The sequence below is a fragment of the Raphanus sativus genome, unplaced genomic scaffold, assembly GCF_000801105.2.
Source record: "Raphanus sativus cultivar WK10039 unplaced genomic scaffold, ASM80110v3 Scaffold2167, whole genome shotgun sequence".
Classification (NCBI taxonomy): domain Eukaryota; kingdom Viridiplantae; phylum Streptophyta; class Magnoliopsida; order Brassicales; family Brassicaceae; genus Raphanus; species Raphanus sativus.
Window position 1 is genome coordinate 1 of NW_026617476.1, and position 17,055 is coordinate 17,055.

The following is a 17,055-nucleotide window of genomic DNA, read 5'->3' on the forward strand; positions in this document are numbered from 1 at the left end:
ACAGATTATTAAGTTTTATTAGGGTTTAACACAGATGGGCTTGGAATGCATAGGACAATATAAAGCCCAATCACACAACAAACCCACATACATTGCCGAATGAGTTAAATGAAGCACAGCGTTTTGGTTTTAGTGAGCACGTGGTCACGTATGGAGGAGAGTATTTGATGACGTGTCCTCTCTAGAAGAGAGTTCACTTCTTTATAGTATTAGATTAGATTTTTGGGGGAATATAAGTTGCTTTATCAATGCTTTTTGTTTTGGTTTTGTATCTATTGATACCTTTTTGTCATCAATTTGACTTTACTAATGTAGAAACATACGTATGTGTTTATCTATTTGATCAGATCAATGATCATCTTTACCTTTTAGAACTGAATCATGAGTATGCCTCTGATTAATTGAGCATACTCTACTTGGGAACAAACATAAATGGTAAAAGAAGAGCGGGCGGCAGACTCCTTTAAGTGCTACAAAAAGCGACACGACGTGCCCTGAGTTCCATGCCTCCACAAGAAAAGAAACAAAGTGAGAAGTTCACAACAAGAAAACTCAAACCAAGACTAAGCTTGCACGTGATCGGACTACCCAGAGATAGGGTAATGACTAATGCGTCGACATAAATAAATCATTACATCTACAATCAGCCATATCAAATCAGACGTACTATTTGACAAATCAATAAGCAAAACTCAAATGATAAGGAATTGTTTTAGAAAATGTATTCTATTTAATCAAGAGAGGCTTGAATCCAAAAATCATTTTGATAAAAACCCATAACGTTAGATAACAAAAAGTGTCTCCATATTATGTGTAGTTCTCCACGTATATTTTCTATACAAGATAATGCATATTTACAATTTTGTAGTCAAGATACAGCTGTGTGGGCTGTGTTTGTTTTAAATGATTTTTTGGAATTAATACAGATTCTTTACAGTTTTCCAAAAGTCCTAATTACCATCCAAGATCCATCCCATATGCACATACATGCATATATCTTTCAAGATAGATTACGAAAACACTCGGTCCATGATCCATGGGGTCCAATAATCTAAGATAGGAGAAAGATATCTTATAGCTTTTGAAATTTTACAAAAAGTCGTATCTTTCAAAACAAAACTTTACATTATTCAATATTCACCAAAAATCCAACACATACAAAGACACAAGAGACATGAGTGTCTGTTGTGTTTGTGTTTTCGGGAAAAGCCAATACTTTTAGTGTGTGTGCACATGTGTGTATCAACAGAAAACGTACGAAGAACTCTTTTTTACCTCATGGGCCACATTCACTTGACGCTTTCACTTTTTACCAATCATTAATTTACCCTTTTACAAACCATTGCTATGGTCTCAAAACCACAACAACTTAACTTGAATTAGTCAAACACCAGACAGGAAGAACGAATCTTCCACTAGATCAGATCTAAGGGTAGTATAGTAATTGTCAACGAGACCCCTTTTAATCTCTCGATTCCGTTACACTGAAACAGATAGTACTATTCTATCTCCAATGGCGATGGCTACTTCTTCACCCCATAATAAGCACACAAAAAAATAAGATAGAAATGTCGGAAACTGAGACGCCTCCCACTGCTATTAAACAGCAGCAGTAACAACAAAGCCTTCATGGGCCTGTTTTCCCTCAGCCCCGCAAACTCCGCCTGTCTCACGACTTCTCTCAGCCGTCGCCTCCGCACGAGCAACAGCGTGAAGAACGTTTCAGCGGGAGTTGTCAACTTCCCGATGTTTGGCGCTAACGGAGGACGCAAGAGATCCGGATCCGGTCACGTGAGCAAGCACGTGGAGCCGTCGTCTCCGAAGGTGACGTGTATCGGTCAGGTCAGGGTGAAGACTAGTAGGAAGCGTGCGAAGGAGGAGATGATGAGAGCCAGATCTAGGAGCCTGAGAAGATCCTCGAGCGACCAAAACGACGGAGGAGGACGTCGTTTCGACCGGGAGCGAGAACCGGTGGGTTCATCTTCCGGTGACTATCTGCGAGTCGCTGAGAGAGCTCAGCTGCCTCTTCCCTTGTAGATCCTCGTGTACGGATGATGATGATAATAACACTCACCACGACGAGAGAGGTCGAAGCGGCGGAAACTCCTGTGTTGCGGTGTTCACGCGGTGGTTTGTGGCGGTGGAGGAGACTACGGGAGGGGAGAGGAGGGAGCTTGAGCTTGTGGTTGGAGGAGGAGGAGGAGGAGACGACGCGCGGAGGAGGAGTCGCCGGAGACATGTTTTTGAGAATCTGGATTTAAGCGTTATTGAGACGAAGACGGTGAAGGAAGAGATTATTGTTGGACCGCCGAAGAACGCTTTACTGTTGATGAGGTGTAGATCAGATCCGGTTAAGGTGGCGGCTTTAGCTAACCGGGTTCGAGAAAGGCAGATGTCACTAAAACGACGTCGCGTACGGTAGAGAAGATGAGGAAGACGTGGAGATAAAAAGGTTCGAGATTGAGTTACGCGAGAAATGTATTTCCGACAGGACTATTGCAGTTCCTGTTTCAGAACCAGAAGCTCTGTCCGTAGAAGAAGAAGCTTCGAAAATCCAAGATGTAGATTCGTTTGAGGAAGAAACTGAAGCCACGATCATAAAAACCATCGAAGATGATATCAGAAACGCCATAGAAGAAGAGGAACGTAAAGAGGCCGAAAGATCCGATCAAGAACCCGACCCGACTCCGGAAGTGGTGATGGAGAAAAAAACGGAGGAAGATAAGACGACGCCGTATAAGGTGTTACCAGATTGTTTATTGTTAATGATGTGTGAGCCAAAGCTATCGATGGAAGTCTCGAAGGAGACTTGGGTCTGCAGTACAGACTTCGTTAGATGTCAACCGAGTAGACCTCCGGCGAGGAAGATAGTAGAACCTGCCGGAGATCATCATCATCATCATCATCAATCCAAGAAACGAACCGTTGATTCCAATGTATCTTCTCGCCGGATTTCAGTCGATAAACCGCCGGTTCACCAAGCGCCGCTGTTGCAGCCGCCGCGATCATCGTGCTCGTATCCAGCAGCTCCGCCTGAAATACAGGCGGCTGCTGCGGTTGGAGAGGAGAATAAGGCGTACGAGCCACCAATGCTGCCACGTTGCAAATCGGAGCCGAGGAAGTCAGCTTTGAAGCTTACGCCGGAAACTTGTTTGTGGAAAAACCGGAAGCTGGAGCCGCATTCTCCAGCTGCTGTCGGAGTCGGCGCCGCCGGAGTAGGGTTCTAGAAGGAAATGATTGAGACAAAAAAGAAACTATTTGGGTGTAATAGTGATATCTGAATACTCTTTTGTCCCTTCCTTGTTTGTAAATTAGTTTTGTTAGTCATAATTAATTTATTTCTCTATGCTAATGTTTTTTTCATGAAAATCTGTATCCGTTAGTCTAATGCTCACATCAAAACTAGCAGATTACTGTATAAGTAAAACTTATGACATTATTGTTACATGTTGCCTACTAATCACCCGAGCTTTGATCTTCACTGCTTTTATTAAATTCACTCCTGTCGCCTGATGAGTCTCCTTCAGGCTCTGTTGTGGTGGCCTGCATGGCTTCATCAGACTCTTCATTGAACGCTAGCTGACCAGAGTAAAGGAGATGTCCGACCGCGTTGATACTGAAAACAAATGTTGCTAGATAGCATATTCCGTTGATGATAGTCCTGCAGATTAAAAAGAACGAAGACTTTGGTCAAAGAAATTGCCGGAATGTCTTGAGATGAAAACAGAGTAAAGCTTATATGTACCTTACGGATACTGTGATTTGCCTAACCTGCAAAGAGGGAGAAGACGCATATAAATATTTTGTACAAGTTTGAGGGTCTCAGCAAGAATAGGTCTTTTCACTCAATGAATGTTATCGCTTGGTTCTATTTGCACATAGAACGTCAGAAACCATGGTGTGGCTAGACTCTTATTGTACACAAGCAATCATCAAAAGGATATATTGAGACCATGATGATACTTAAGACATAACTCTTATATCTCAGTTATGGGCATTTACAGATATTGAGACCATGGCGATGCTTATCCATTTCTTTTATTTATTTCGGTTATGTGCTGAAGTTGAGACCGTGATGATACTTGGACCGCAAGGTAGTAATACAACTTGCTAATAATCCAGCAACTAAGCAAAGATAGACTGAAACAAGAACTTGTGACACAAGCAATGAGGACGATCAAGAGAAAAGAAGGAACTAACCGAGAAGTTATCAGAAATAGTCTGACGATTGAGAGCCCTGACTCAACAGTAGATTAGTAGTAATGAAGTTATAGAGTAATGAGAGCAATGACTCCACCTGAAACCGCACCAAGAAACGCCTCTCTTCTGTTAGAGAGTTCTGGTTCGAATACACTTTATATGTGAATCACAAAGTATTTCACTTTATTGTTTTATCCACTACTATTGCATTCTACTTCACATAAATAAATTATTCCAAGCTTTCGGCATCAAATCATCGGAACACATTATTATGATTTTGTTTTGTTTTCTTATATTTAGTAAAATAATAGATGAATTTTTTTTGAACAAAATAAGGAGCGAAAGATCATATAGAAAAGAGTGTTATACTTATAGAGAGAATCATTTGTTGTCAAAGAAAAACCAATGCATGTTTTCAGCATTCTTGTCGAACATTACTTGCGACAGTTCGAGCCCAAAACTTGATCTGAGTTTCATATCTCTTCTTCGACTCTTTGGGACCCAAAACAGGAATCGGCTGACCCACCACCACAGCTGCAGACCGGACTTTTCACGGCTGCCCGTGGAACCCTCCTCTGTTCTTCCTCATCTTTGCTTGGTTCGTCTCAGGTTCGGTAATGTCCAAGTCCTTCAACATAAGAAGCTCTTTTGTATCGACGCTGCTTAACGTCTTACGCAGCGTCTTACCTCTTGGGCTTCTTTGTGACTTGGCCACCATCTCTTGAATAGCTTCTTCTGATCTCGAGTGTCTCGGTGGTTTAGGTCTTGGAATGCTTGAACTCTGCACCACGTTTGAAAAATTTAAATCGAAATTATAGAAAAATAATCAATAAACACCAAAAAAAAAAAAACAAGAAAAGAAGATATTACCTTTGGTGTGTTGTGTTTCGTTGGAGTAAACTCAGAAGAAGAGCTAGCGATGGCTTCACGGATCAAGAATCCCATTCTCGAATCGTCAATCTCTTGATCTTGAAACTCATTTCCGACATCTTCTCTTCCTATGTAACTCGGTAACGTCTGAGTTCTCTGCAAACTATTGTTATTACAAAAACTACTAGTACTACCAGCTCTGTTCTTTTTAGAGCTTTCTCTACTCCCCTTCTCACGAACGACAGGTTCCTTCTTCTGCAAGTAAGTTCTTCGTTCTTGAACCCTAATCTTTTCAGAGAACTGCCTTCTCATCTTGTTCATCTTCTCAGGCTCGCTTCACCTTCTTTATTCACTATACACGGTAGTTGAACCGAGTCTCCCCTGTGGGAGCTTTTAGAAGCTTCTTGTCTGAAACCGATCTCCATCTTTTGAGTTCGGACAAGTGGAAGAGGAAGGAGGAGAAAGAGGATAAGATCTGAATGGCAGTACCTCAAGATTCTTGATCTTCTGTCAAGTAAGTTATCAAAGAACCAGAAATCTTCAAGAAGATCATCAATAGCTTCGATTTGTTCCAACTCTTGATGATCATCAAAGTAGGATCCATTTTTAAAAAAATTCAGACAAAAGAGATAAACAAAAGAGATAAGTATTTGTTCTTTCTTTCTTCTTCTTTTTCTTTGTTCTGTTTGTATTTGAAGCATAGATTCTGGAGACTTATCAAGAGGTGCCCATGTGGGCAACTAGGGGTGGGCAAAAAACCCAAACCGAACCGAACCAAACCAACCAAACCGAAGTTAAACCGAACCAAACCAAACCGTGCTCTTTATGTAACCCAATTGGTTCATGTTTTACTCAACCCGAATGGTTTGGTTTGGTTTGAGTTTAAACCGAACCAAAACCAAACCAAACCGATAATCCAATATATATATATAGTAAAAATATATGATGATATGATATTATATAATATACAGTATACCTCTTTAAATTAATAATCGATAAATATACATTAAAAATTTCTATAAATAATATAATTCTATACTCTCAAATTGAATTTTTGGTTCAATTATTATATCGATAAATTAATAATCTCTATAAAATAAAAATTATAGTTTTGGTGTAGTCCCAACATTATTAATTTATAGAAGTTTCACTTTATTAACATATTGTAAATTTTAGTTAAAGTTTCGTTTTTCAATTTTTCATAACTTCCATGTCTTTAAAAAAATTATAAATATGATTCAAATAATACTATTATATATAAATCATGTAATCATAAGTTTTTATATTTCACTCTATCGTTTATGAGTTGATTATTTTTTAATAAAAGTATAAAACTGATGCCTTCATATTTTATAACCAACCCGAACTACACCGAACCAAACTAGACTATAATAATGTAAACCGAACTAAAATCTAAACCAAACCGAACTGAACCGAACCGAATTAAACCCAAACCGAACCCAAACCAAAGCTACTTTGGTTTTAATTGGTTGAGTTTTTAAAAACCCAAATTATCCAAACCAAACCGAATCCAAACCGAACCCGAAACTAAACCGAAATGCCCACCCCTATGGGCAACCATTCAGCATTTGTTTTTATTTTTAATATTAGTTTTTCAATGTTTTATGTGGAGTCAGTTTTTTGTTTTTATTGCACATATGAAAAAGGAAACAAAGAAATCTGAGTGCAAACAAAAAAGGAAATAAATTGAGACGTATTCCAAATAGGCAAATAGAAAAGACTTTCATTTTCCAATTATTTCAGATCTTGGGGTCAATAAATAAACTTCCAAGGAATAATATTGACTCCATTATCTTCAATATTATTGATAAGTATCGGATTGTGATTTTATTTCATTTAGGACGTTGCAGAAACTAAACTGCATTAATTGCGTGGAAAAGAAAAGAAAAAGTGGATAATTAAAACTAAATTACAGTATAACAAATGGAAATGATTTCTTGCAACAACTAAGGAAAAATAAGGTTTCAAAGAAAGGGATGATAGCTAAGAAACGGCATAATAAGCCCTGTCATGACAGTCAACATGCCATGTGATTCATAAACTAAAATGTAACAAATTGTTTTCTATGTAATATAAAATGATAAATCAATACAGTTTTTATTCTATATTTATACTTTGTTCTCAATCGCCTCCAATGCGACAGCTAAGAGTTGTGCTAACCTAATAAATACAAAGATTTTGATAATATATTACTCCTAAGAAACATGTTATGTAAAGCAACAAGTCTCGCGCTCTGAACATATATTGTTCCCCAATTATAATCTTACATTGAATATGCTACAACTAACATTAAATATGCTAATCCGCCGTAACTTTTATTACGTGGCATGTTGCTGAGGCTAATTAGTGATGAATAGAGAGTGAAGTTAGCTACGTACCTGAACGTTTGTCGACAATGTTGGGAAAAAGGATGCTTCAAAGAAATTAGGGGATCACATACATGAAACATCACAGTAATTTTCAAGAAAAATAGAATAACTAGCGACCACTGCTTCTGAAGAAACCGCTTGCCGTTTACCGCAACTCTAAATGACATGCAGTCTCTAAGGATAAGACTCGGTGGGCCAAACGACAACGTGTCGCTACAAACCGTTCTCCACCTGTCTATCAATTTGGGCCTGAGCTTGAATGCAGAAGCCTAATCTAGTCTCAGATCAGCTTTAAAACTGCGTGCGGCTTTTGGTAATAAAACGGACGGACACGTAGTTAAAACTATTCAAACATGGGACAACTAAAGATGGCATGCAGTGTTAATACAATAGATACCATCTTCTCCATCTAATACAAGAAATTGTGTGGGTAGTTTTCTCCCGTTGATGTTTGAGCTCATTGCCTTGGAATTGGGAGAAGTAAGTCGTGCTATGTTATTAATTATGTTTTCTTCTGTAAGGTATCTGATCAATTATCTTCCGTTCTAATTATGTATTATCTTGTTAATTGTTTGCTAGTACTGCTTGTGGCACTAGAAAAAGTGGAAAGGAGCTCAGCTTCAGGGTCAAGGGTTGGAGGTAGCATTGCTTCAATCCAGAAGATTGCAGCTCCGGAGGTCATATATTTCGTAAAAACATATTCTTTTTTTTTTTTTGTAAACTATAAAAAAACATATTCTTGGTTCATTGTTCTCAGATAGTCTATGAATGACAAAGATCCCTGGGAAGAGTAGTTGAGCTCACGGGTTTACGAGTTGCATTGACCTGGGCATACCACTTGATGCTACGGTAGAGCGGGCTGCTCAGCAGTTCAGACAGAGAAGATATCGGTCAAATAACCTGGTTTTGATCGCAAGTGAACTACTGAAACTCCAAGCAACCGGTCTATCTCATCATGCTGATAAGGCACAGTGGAAAGGCAGGGGAGATGCTTACAAGACTGTTTTCAGCTCTACTCAGACTTGGGAGTTAATAAGAGAGGTGAGTCCGACAGTAACATGGAGCAAAGGGATTTGGTTTACACTAGCTACACCTAAATACTCTGTGGTTGCGTGGATTGCTGTCCATAATAGATTGGCAACAGGAGACAGGATTCAAATCTGGAACCCACTTGCAGATGCAACTTGCACTCTCTGCAAACTTCAGAATGAGACAAGAAATCACTTGTTCTTCACATGCTCCTATTCTATGCTAATATGGAGGACGCTCACAATGAAGTTGATGGGGAACCGATACTCCAGTAACTGGGATGATACTTTACATAGTCTTACGGACACAACATTGGACTGCAATACTCTGCTCTTGCTACGGTCCGCTTTCCAGGCTGCTATCCACTCAATATGGAGAGAGAAACGCTCGTCGTCACGGTGAGCCTTCTACAGATCAGTTACTGCTAGCAAGGTACATCGACAAACACATCCGGAGCCGTATTGATTCCATGCGTGGGAAACTACACAAGAAATATGACAAGGCTATGCAGCTATGGTTTGCATCAAGATGATTCTTCTCTAGCAAAGTAGAATATTAGGCTTACAAAAACTCAAAAACAGCTGCATTCATTGTAAAAACGTTTTTTTTTGTTTTGATTCCAATTTAACATTCATTCAAAAAAAAAAAGACAAAGATCCCTGTGAATGCAGATGCTTCTTGCCCTCCTGGATGAAGCCAATACTGGTTTAACCATCGGAGATGGAGGTGATGACTCAGAGTCTGAAGATAACAAATACAGTAGAAATAGCCGATCCTCTGCTCTTGAGCTTCTCAAGGATGAAAACGATGGCCTTAGTGTATGCCTTCTGTCTCAATTTTTGCTTTTTTCAGAAGTCTCAATAAAAAACTATTCCGTATAAATGTTGTGTGACAGTAAAATTCAGGGGCTATGTGGCTGAGCTTTTAGTCAATTTCATGTTGCACGAAAGACACAGTACATTCCCCTGCACTAAATTCAGCGTTACAGGCTGCTGCAAGTGGTCCTCGGTCAGAGAGGATGAAGCAGACACTTAAGATAGCTCTTCGGCTTCTTGATGTCTACGTTAGTGTTACGTTGCGAGATGCAAATGACTGTAAGATTGTTTACAGCCTTCCTAGTGTTCTTAAGCTGCTAAAATAGGATAAGTCAGTCACCAACGCAGTTCGACCTTTAACCACTGTTGAGTCTGTTCATGCTTAAATTTCTTTTTTTCAATGTTTATCTTTTGGCAGCTCTGATATGTGCATTAATCCCTCTACTCATGAGAAGAAACTCTACAATGTTTCAGGATAAGAACTTTTCTCATGAGGTAACATGCAGCTTTTGTTTTGTATAATATGATCTCCTTTTCTAAATTTTTGTTTTGCGTAGGATTAGGAGTGGCAGACCCACTTGATGACTTATGGGGTCAGTCGACACCACAAAAATTTAATTTGTTGGCTATGATCATTTGTGGTGTAGTTGGTTTGATACTGCAGTAGTGAACCCACAAAAGTGGGGTTTGGGTGTCTTCAGTGACATCTTAGAACTTTTTTGACCCCACATAATTTTTTTCTTGGGACATGCTACATGACAATGTCTCTTAATAATCTCCTCTGGATCTGAATGGATCTTCTATTGATATTCAACTGTTTTCAGATATCCCAAGGCTATTTTGACCTTTTGGTGTATGGACTGCGTACCTATATTACCGCCATATTGAGCCTTATCTAACAGAGATACGGTATGTTTATGCAGATTCGTTGGAGGGCTACTGGAGTTCTTGCTAGCAGCATTTCAGAGGTCTCCGAATTTCATTCCGCTGTTGAAACTAATGTCTTTGTTTTGTTTCCATTACTTGGTTTGTGCTGGTATCAGCATTATAATTTTGAATAAGAAGATTTGACGCTGCATTGGTTGATATGCTGAGTCAAAAATCAGTCTATCTATCTTCATGATAGGTTACATATTCTTTTGATTACAGCTTATTCTCTTAAAGTATGAATTTTCTGAAACTTGTTGTGACTTCTTTCGTAATGCAGAAGCCTATAATTGACACGCCTGGAGAAGCTAGCGATGACCCTGCTAAGGTCAGTTTCTAATATTTACACGGATGCTTTGTAATACTATCTCCTCTAAACATTTGCGTCCATAGAGAGCTAGCTTTACAGCTATGTTGGACAACTGGAGAGTATGGTGGTGAGGGAGAATCATAAAAGGATGCTGCTCGCGAGCTCTTTGAAAGCTTAGAGTTGATTTCTATATGAGAATCTCTCACTCATCAAGGTATTATTAACTTCTTTTGTTACTTATCACCCTGCCTTTCTCGGCAAGAAAACAAAAATTGGTACTTACAACAACACATCTCATTGCACATTCTAACTGAACAAGGAGGTTAAAGAGTTATTCTATTAATCTACTCTCTTAACACTTAATTGATTCAACTTGACTTAGATGATAATCTTGTGACCAAAAAAAAGATTTAGATGATGATGTTGCTTGCAAGAGATTATCCATATTTGGACTTATCTCTCCCGGTTAGACCCGGTTTCGTGTATACAACTGCAGATACATGTACCAAAAGATGTAGGTAGAGTTATTTGTGAGGGAGCATAGAGGTGAAAAACTGGTAGAGAGGGGAGAAAGATTGCATACAAAGAAAGTAAAGATGGGAATATGATTTGATGTAAAGCCTGTGAGGACGTTTCCTTGTGACAGACACGACGCGTCTATATCCGGTCCATTCGTTTCTTCTTTGGACATTGATGGATGGATGTGATTGCTTCTTATTGATTTGATGCATCCATATGGTCTTCCTTTTTCTTTTACGCGTCTTTTTTTCTTGTTCCTTGTAATAAAGCCTTAACGCGTATTGAATTTTTCGTAACAAGAATCTTATTCACAGTGAAGTTCAGACTGCTCAGTAGATAAAGATCCAACTAATATCCAATAATCTATTGGCTAGTAAACAAAATAAAGATTTGGGTGACGTAGAGTCCCCTGAGATTTCCAGTCATCAAAAGACAAATGTTTAATTATATTATTTACCCTAGATCCTAATTCATTTTAATTACACGCATATACACACGCATCATATACATATATATATATTCGTTTTGTGTGGTGTATTGTACACATCAACATCAACTCTATCTGTCCACTAGCTACTGTCCAATATCACATCAGTTGCTTGTACAACAGGAGAAACACAGATCAATTACAAAAGGACCCTTTTAGTTATTTCACCTTCCTTTGGCTCCTTTATACATTGAAAAATCTAGGGTTTTGTTTTGCTTCAGAGCTTCTGCCCACAATGGATATGGATGCCTTTAGTGGTTGGGAGAGATCATCTAGATATGAAGATGAAACCATAATGCCACCTGGGTTTAGGTTTCATCCTACTGATGAAGAGCTCATCACTTACTATCTCCTCAAGAAAGTCCTTGACTCTAATTTCTCTTGTGCTGCTATTTCCCAAGTTGATCTCAACAAGTCTGAGCCTTGGGAGCTTCCTGGTAAGCCCACCAAAAACACTACCACACCCATTCTCTCCTCACTTTCTTCATTTATAACATCTCTGCACTACCTGATTATCTGAAATCATGTCCTAGATCACCATTATAGGTTTAAAGTTTCAGACTTTACTCTGTTTTCACATAGCTTTAGACTTAAGAGCCACTACTTGAACCTTTGAAGTTTAGACCTTTCTCCTGCCATAAACCCTCACACAACATATAGGAGTAGATAGGGTCTTTTTTACAAATACATTGTTATAACTTAAACTTTTGTTTTGCTTTAGACCAACATGATTATAAGTCTTTGTTGCTCTGTTCTAAAACAGAGTCTTGATCATTTCTTTTTTTGCAAAACCTTTTTGAGCAGAGAAAGCGAAAATGGGGGAGAAAGAGTGGTACTTCTTCACACTAAGAGACCGGAAGTACCCAACAGGACTGAGAACGAACAGAGCTACAGAAGCTGGCTACTGGAAAGCAACTGGTAAAGACAGAGAGATCAAAAGCTCAAAGACAAAGTCGCTTCTTGGGATGAAGAAAACGCTTGTGTTTTACAAAGGCAGAGCTCCTAAAGGTGAAAAAAGCTGTTGGGTCATGCATGAGTATCGTCTCGACGGCAAATTCTCTTACCGTTACATTACTTCCTCCACTAAGGTAAACCATTTCTCTACATTCAATAATCTGTTCACAACAATGTAAACGTAACTCTCTTTTTTTTATAGGATGAATGGGTTCTCTCTAAAGTTTGTCTGAAAAGCAGCGTTGTCAGTAGAGAGACGAAGTTGGTCTCTTCTTCTTCTTCTCCCGTTTCCGTCGCCGGAGAAGTCTCCTCCGGTGTAAATGTCTCATCTTCTGTGATTGCTCCGATCATTGACGCCTTTGCGACGGAGCACGTGTCCTGTTTCTCCAATACCTCTGCTACAGCTCATCATGCCGATGCGAGTTTTCCGACGTACCTTCCCGCTCCACCGCCGTTACTGCCACGTCAGCCTCGACGGATAGGTGGTGATGATGACGTGGCGTTTGGTCAGTTCATGGATCTGGGATCTTCAGGGCAGTTTAACTTCGACGACGACGCAGGGTTCTTCTCACCGAATCTGCCTTCTCTGCCTCCGACGGTTCTTCTTCCTCCATTGTACGGTGGTGGCTCGGCCCTGAGTTTCTGGCCGTTTGCTATGTGACGTATCGTTATGCTGGTTGGTTGGTTGTATTAGTCTCGAACCATTTCCTTTGTTGTATTGTGTTGCTGTTTCATTAGTACGTGTTTGTAATGTCTTTACGCGAGTTGTGTAACATGACTTCTTCCTAGTACTACTCTCGGACCATTTGCTTGTCGCGATTATGTTTTGTAATAATGTCTTTCGCATGGCTTCTATTTTAATTTCGCATTATGGCTAAAGCAAGTCTTGTAACCAGACATCTACATGGGCCTAGGTTTGTGTATGGGCCTTGGCCCATTGGATTTTAAAGTTCACAACAACAAAAAATGGTTGTAAAAGTCCATCAAAAAAAACGGTAAAATTACAGTTTTAGACAACATCTATTTCTTTCTGGATAACACAAGTCCGAGAGCCAATTACAAGAGCAGAGAACTGGTGTTGTTCGGTAGTAGAAGAGGATCCATGGCGACATTAGTCCAGTGTCTTTCTTCCTGTGCGACACTCAACCCCAAATTCAAATCCCTTTCTCTTAACGGAGCTTCTTCTTCCTTGTCCACTCGTCGTGGTGTATGCTCCTCCCTTAGCTTCTCTCAGAGCGTTTCTCAATGTGTCGCCTTCTCCTCCGGTAATACCCGTTTTTTCTCAGAATCTTGAATTGTTTTTTCTTTTAATTAATTGACGTTGGTTTGTTCTCTCCAGGGAATATGTGGGTAGAGAAGAATAAGCCAGCGAGGCAATCGATTGTGTGCGAGGCTGCTCCCACGAAGAAAGCTGATTCAGCTGCCAAGAGAGCTCGCCAAGCTGAGAAGAGGCGCGTTTACAACAAGTCTAAAAAGTCCGAAGCCCGCACACGGATGAAGAAGGTAGGTGTCTTAGTTCCTCTACAGTTTTAGTGACTAGTGTTAGGTTAATGACTAGTTTGGTTCATATTTATCCTCAAACATATGCTAAACAGGTTTTGGAAGCACTTGATGGGCTCAAGAAGAAGGCAGATGCGGTACCTGACGAGATTGTAACCGTTGAGAAACTGATAGGAGAGGCTTACTCTGCTATAGACAAAGCAGTCAAGGTTAGAGCGCTACACAAGAACACTGGTGCGCGTAGGAAGTCTCGGCTGGCTAGGAGGAAAAAGGCTGTTGAGATCCACCACGGTTGGTATGTCCCTGCCGCAGCAGCAGAAGCTGTCACCATGGCTGCGTAACAACATGGACAGAGATAATGGGTTTTTTTTGTAATGTATAATTCAATCGCTTTCAGACTCTCTTCTTGTGTACTGTTGTGTCTAAGCTTCTTGTCTTCCATCATTGGGCTTGGTCTTGGTCTGGTTTAGTAAGATCTCAGTTCTTGCCTCTTGACATCATTTCTCGGTAATAACTCAATGCTTATCCTTCTTTCACCTTTGCGACCAAACCATGAACTCTAATGTTTCCCAACACACACCACCCGTTTAAGAATAATGTTCATAGCTTCCACATCACATCCAGCAAACTCTCTTGTATAAGAACACAACAAGGTTTCAGCAATCTCGACGTGCTTATACCTACACGGCCACATCAAGAGCCCACGAAACGCAACCAAATCGTCCTCTATCCCAAACTCCCTTCTCCTCTCGAATACTTTTACAGCTTCATCTACTTTGTGAGCAGCAGCGTACCGGTTAAGCCAAACTTCATACGTCTTTTCATCTCTTTCAGACATTTCGTCGAACAGATTGTTTACGGATCAATTGAGAAAGTCTATAATAACTTGGTTTCCAATCAGATCGATTTCGATTCACCACTTCGGAAACCAAACCTATTCCGCTCCTCTCGAGAATCAGCTCAATCTCTTTAAATTTCGAATCTCTTCGGAAGCAATACGTAAATGTAAAGTTAAACATTCTAGTGAAGGAACAATGTTCGGTTCGTGCTGATAAACTGAAAATGGGCCTATGTCTGAAGCCCAGATGCGAATGAAAGTGAATTTACAGTAACAAATAATTAATATACACCGAAATGGATGATCGAGCAATGCCAATGTGTAAGTCTTTTTTTTTTTTTTTTTTTTTTTGCCAATGTGTAAGTTTGTCTTAGAATCGCAATAATTCTTAGGACAGCCGAATAAGTTCTAATATTAAGAGATTGTAACTGAGAAATTTGGTATGTATTTTCTCTTAATTCGTCCCCATGCAATATTAAAGGTTTTTATTAGATTTTATAAATGGTTTTCATTTTGATTTAGAGGTTTGCCTACAAGATATACATTAAATTATACAAAACTAGTTTAATATATAGACAGTGTAAATGTAAACTAAATATTGCCATAACATTCAAGTATATTTCTATATCTCAATGGAAAGAACATACGAATAGTATAATTATACTCTTGTTAATAAAATCTATTTACAAGTTTAATTGTATGTGTATTTAATATTTTAGATTAAGAGATATTTTTCTGTACATTATATTAGTCCATACTTTCATAATCTTATATTTATGTTGACCACACTGAAATTTTAATAATTTAATATATTTTTTTCTTATTTTCAACTTAAAGTTCTATTAAATTATAAGAAATTTTGTATTAATATTATAAAATGATATTTTTTTTGGTCAACTAAACTCAGATGATAATTTTGTGACAAGAAAAAAGACTTAGATGATAAATTTTGCTTGCAAGATATTATCCATATTTGGACTTATCTCTCCCGGTTAGATCCGGTTTTGTATATACAACTCCAGATACATGTACCAAAAGATGTAGGTAGAGTATCTGCGAGATAGCATCATATTGTATGATTTTCAAATACGTAACTAAAATGAATTTAACCACATTATTTTGGAAAACCTACATATTTTCACCAATTGTATGATTTTCAAATATGTTAAACATGGTATGACCAATATATGAGTGGTGTAACTAATGAAATTATATTTTGTTCATCTGTTAACCGGTCTAGATAGTCCGATTATCGGAATCACCTATTTAATCCTTGTTGTCTAGGTGTAAGTATCTTCAGCACCTTTTGTGATTCATCGCATAGAAAAGTTGATGTTATGTTCGTCTCACTATGGAAGATTTAAAACTAATCTCCTAAAAAAAGGTATAATCCATATATCGATTTCTTCTTTCAGATCTAGAGCATAACTCCATATTTAAATGAGGGGTTTCTTTAAATATGATTCCCTCCTTCTCATTGTTAGGCGATAAGTTTCCTTTTATTTGTGTAGATACACAAAACAAAGAAAATGGGAGTAAAGGAACTAGTAATATTATGTTTTTCCGTTTGATTCGAAAATTAGCCTTGAGTTTAATCTGAAATTCACAGGTTTTAAGAAAAAATTACTAGTCTAAAAGTGAAAACTAACGGTTTCTTTTCCTTGTTTGGCAAAAGGATATATATATTTTCTTATTAGTGCAAAAGGATATAATGTTTTTCAAGAATCATATAGAGATTGAATTTAAGCTGAAAAAGAGAAATTATATAGAGACAAATTATTCGTCTCCTGAGGCTAAGAAGTCAAGTGGCCTTTATTCACAACCTTTTGTGATTCACCACATAGAAGAGTTGATGCTATGTTCTTGTATATATTCTCTTTATTTCAGTTCAATTATCTCTTTAGAAAGTTTAACACAAATTAAAAAATAATAATTTATCTACTATACTCTTTTTTATAAATTGTATTTACAAGTTTAATTGTAATTGTATTTAATATTTTAGATAAAGAAATATTTTTTATGTATATTATATTAGTCCATACTTACAAAATCTTATATTATGTTGATCACGCTGAAATATAAACAAAATTTTATACTTTTTTAAGTGTCGTTCTAGGTTTGTGCACACATATTAAGAAAATATCTTATTTGTATATTTCTAATTAAAAAAATAATTACCTATACATCTAACTATATTTAAACCTATACAAAAAATA

General features: G+C 38.2%; 2 protein-coding genes, 1 long non-coding RNA gene and 2 pseudogenes across 3 annotated transcripts; 4 read left to right on the forward strand and 1 right to left on the reverse strand.

Annotated features, from left to right (window-relative positions):
• Positions 1–1,568: 1,568 nt before the first annotated feature.
• LOC130505313 (uncharacterized) lies at positions 1,569–3,428 on the forward strand (annotated as a pseudogene).
• Positions 3,429–4,366: 938 nt separating this feature from the next.
• LOC130505317 (uncharacterized) lies at positions 4,367–5,675 on the reverse strand (annotated as a pseudogene).
• Positions 5,676–8,330: 2,655 nt separating this feature from the next.
• Positions 8,331–11,373, forward strand: LOC130505316 (uncharacterized). The gene is made up of 4 exons (XR_008941625.1): positions 8,331–9,307; positions 9,385–10,430; positions 10,512–10,559; positions 10,625–11,373. It is a non-coding gene; the product is annotated as an uncharacterized LOC130505316 (long non-coding RNA).
• Positions 11,374–11,704: 331 nt separating this feature from the next.
• Positions 11,705–13,362, forward strand: LOC108806056 (protein CUP-SHAPED COTYLEDON 1). The gene is made up of 3 exons (XM_018578079.2): positions 11,705–11,984; positions 12,352–12,635; positions 12,704–13,362. Exons 1-3 carry the CDS (start codon positions 11,783–11,785, stop codon positions 13,160–13,162), a joined length of 945 nt encoding a protein of 314 aa, XP_018433581.1. The 5' UTR covers positions 11,705–11,782; the 3' UTR covers positions 13,163–13,362.
• A 162-nt stretch (positions 13,363–13,524) lies between these two features.
• LOC130505315 (30S ribosomal protein S20, chloroplastic-like) lies at positions 13,525–14,491 on the forward strand. The gene is made up of 3 exons (XM_056999918.1): positions 13,525–13,766; positions 13,841–14,004; positions 14,097–14,491. Exons 1-3 carry the CDS (start codon positions 13,604–13,606, stop codon positions 14,340–14,342), a joined length of 573 nt encoding a protein of 190 aa, XP_056855898.1. The 5' UTR covers positions 13,525–13,603; the 3' UTR covers positions 14,343–14,491.
• Positions 14,492–17,055: the final 2,564 nt, after the last annotated feature.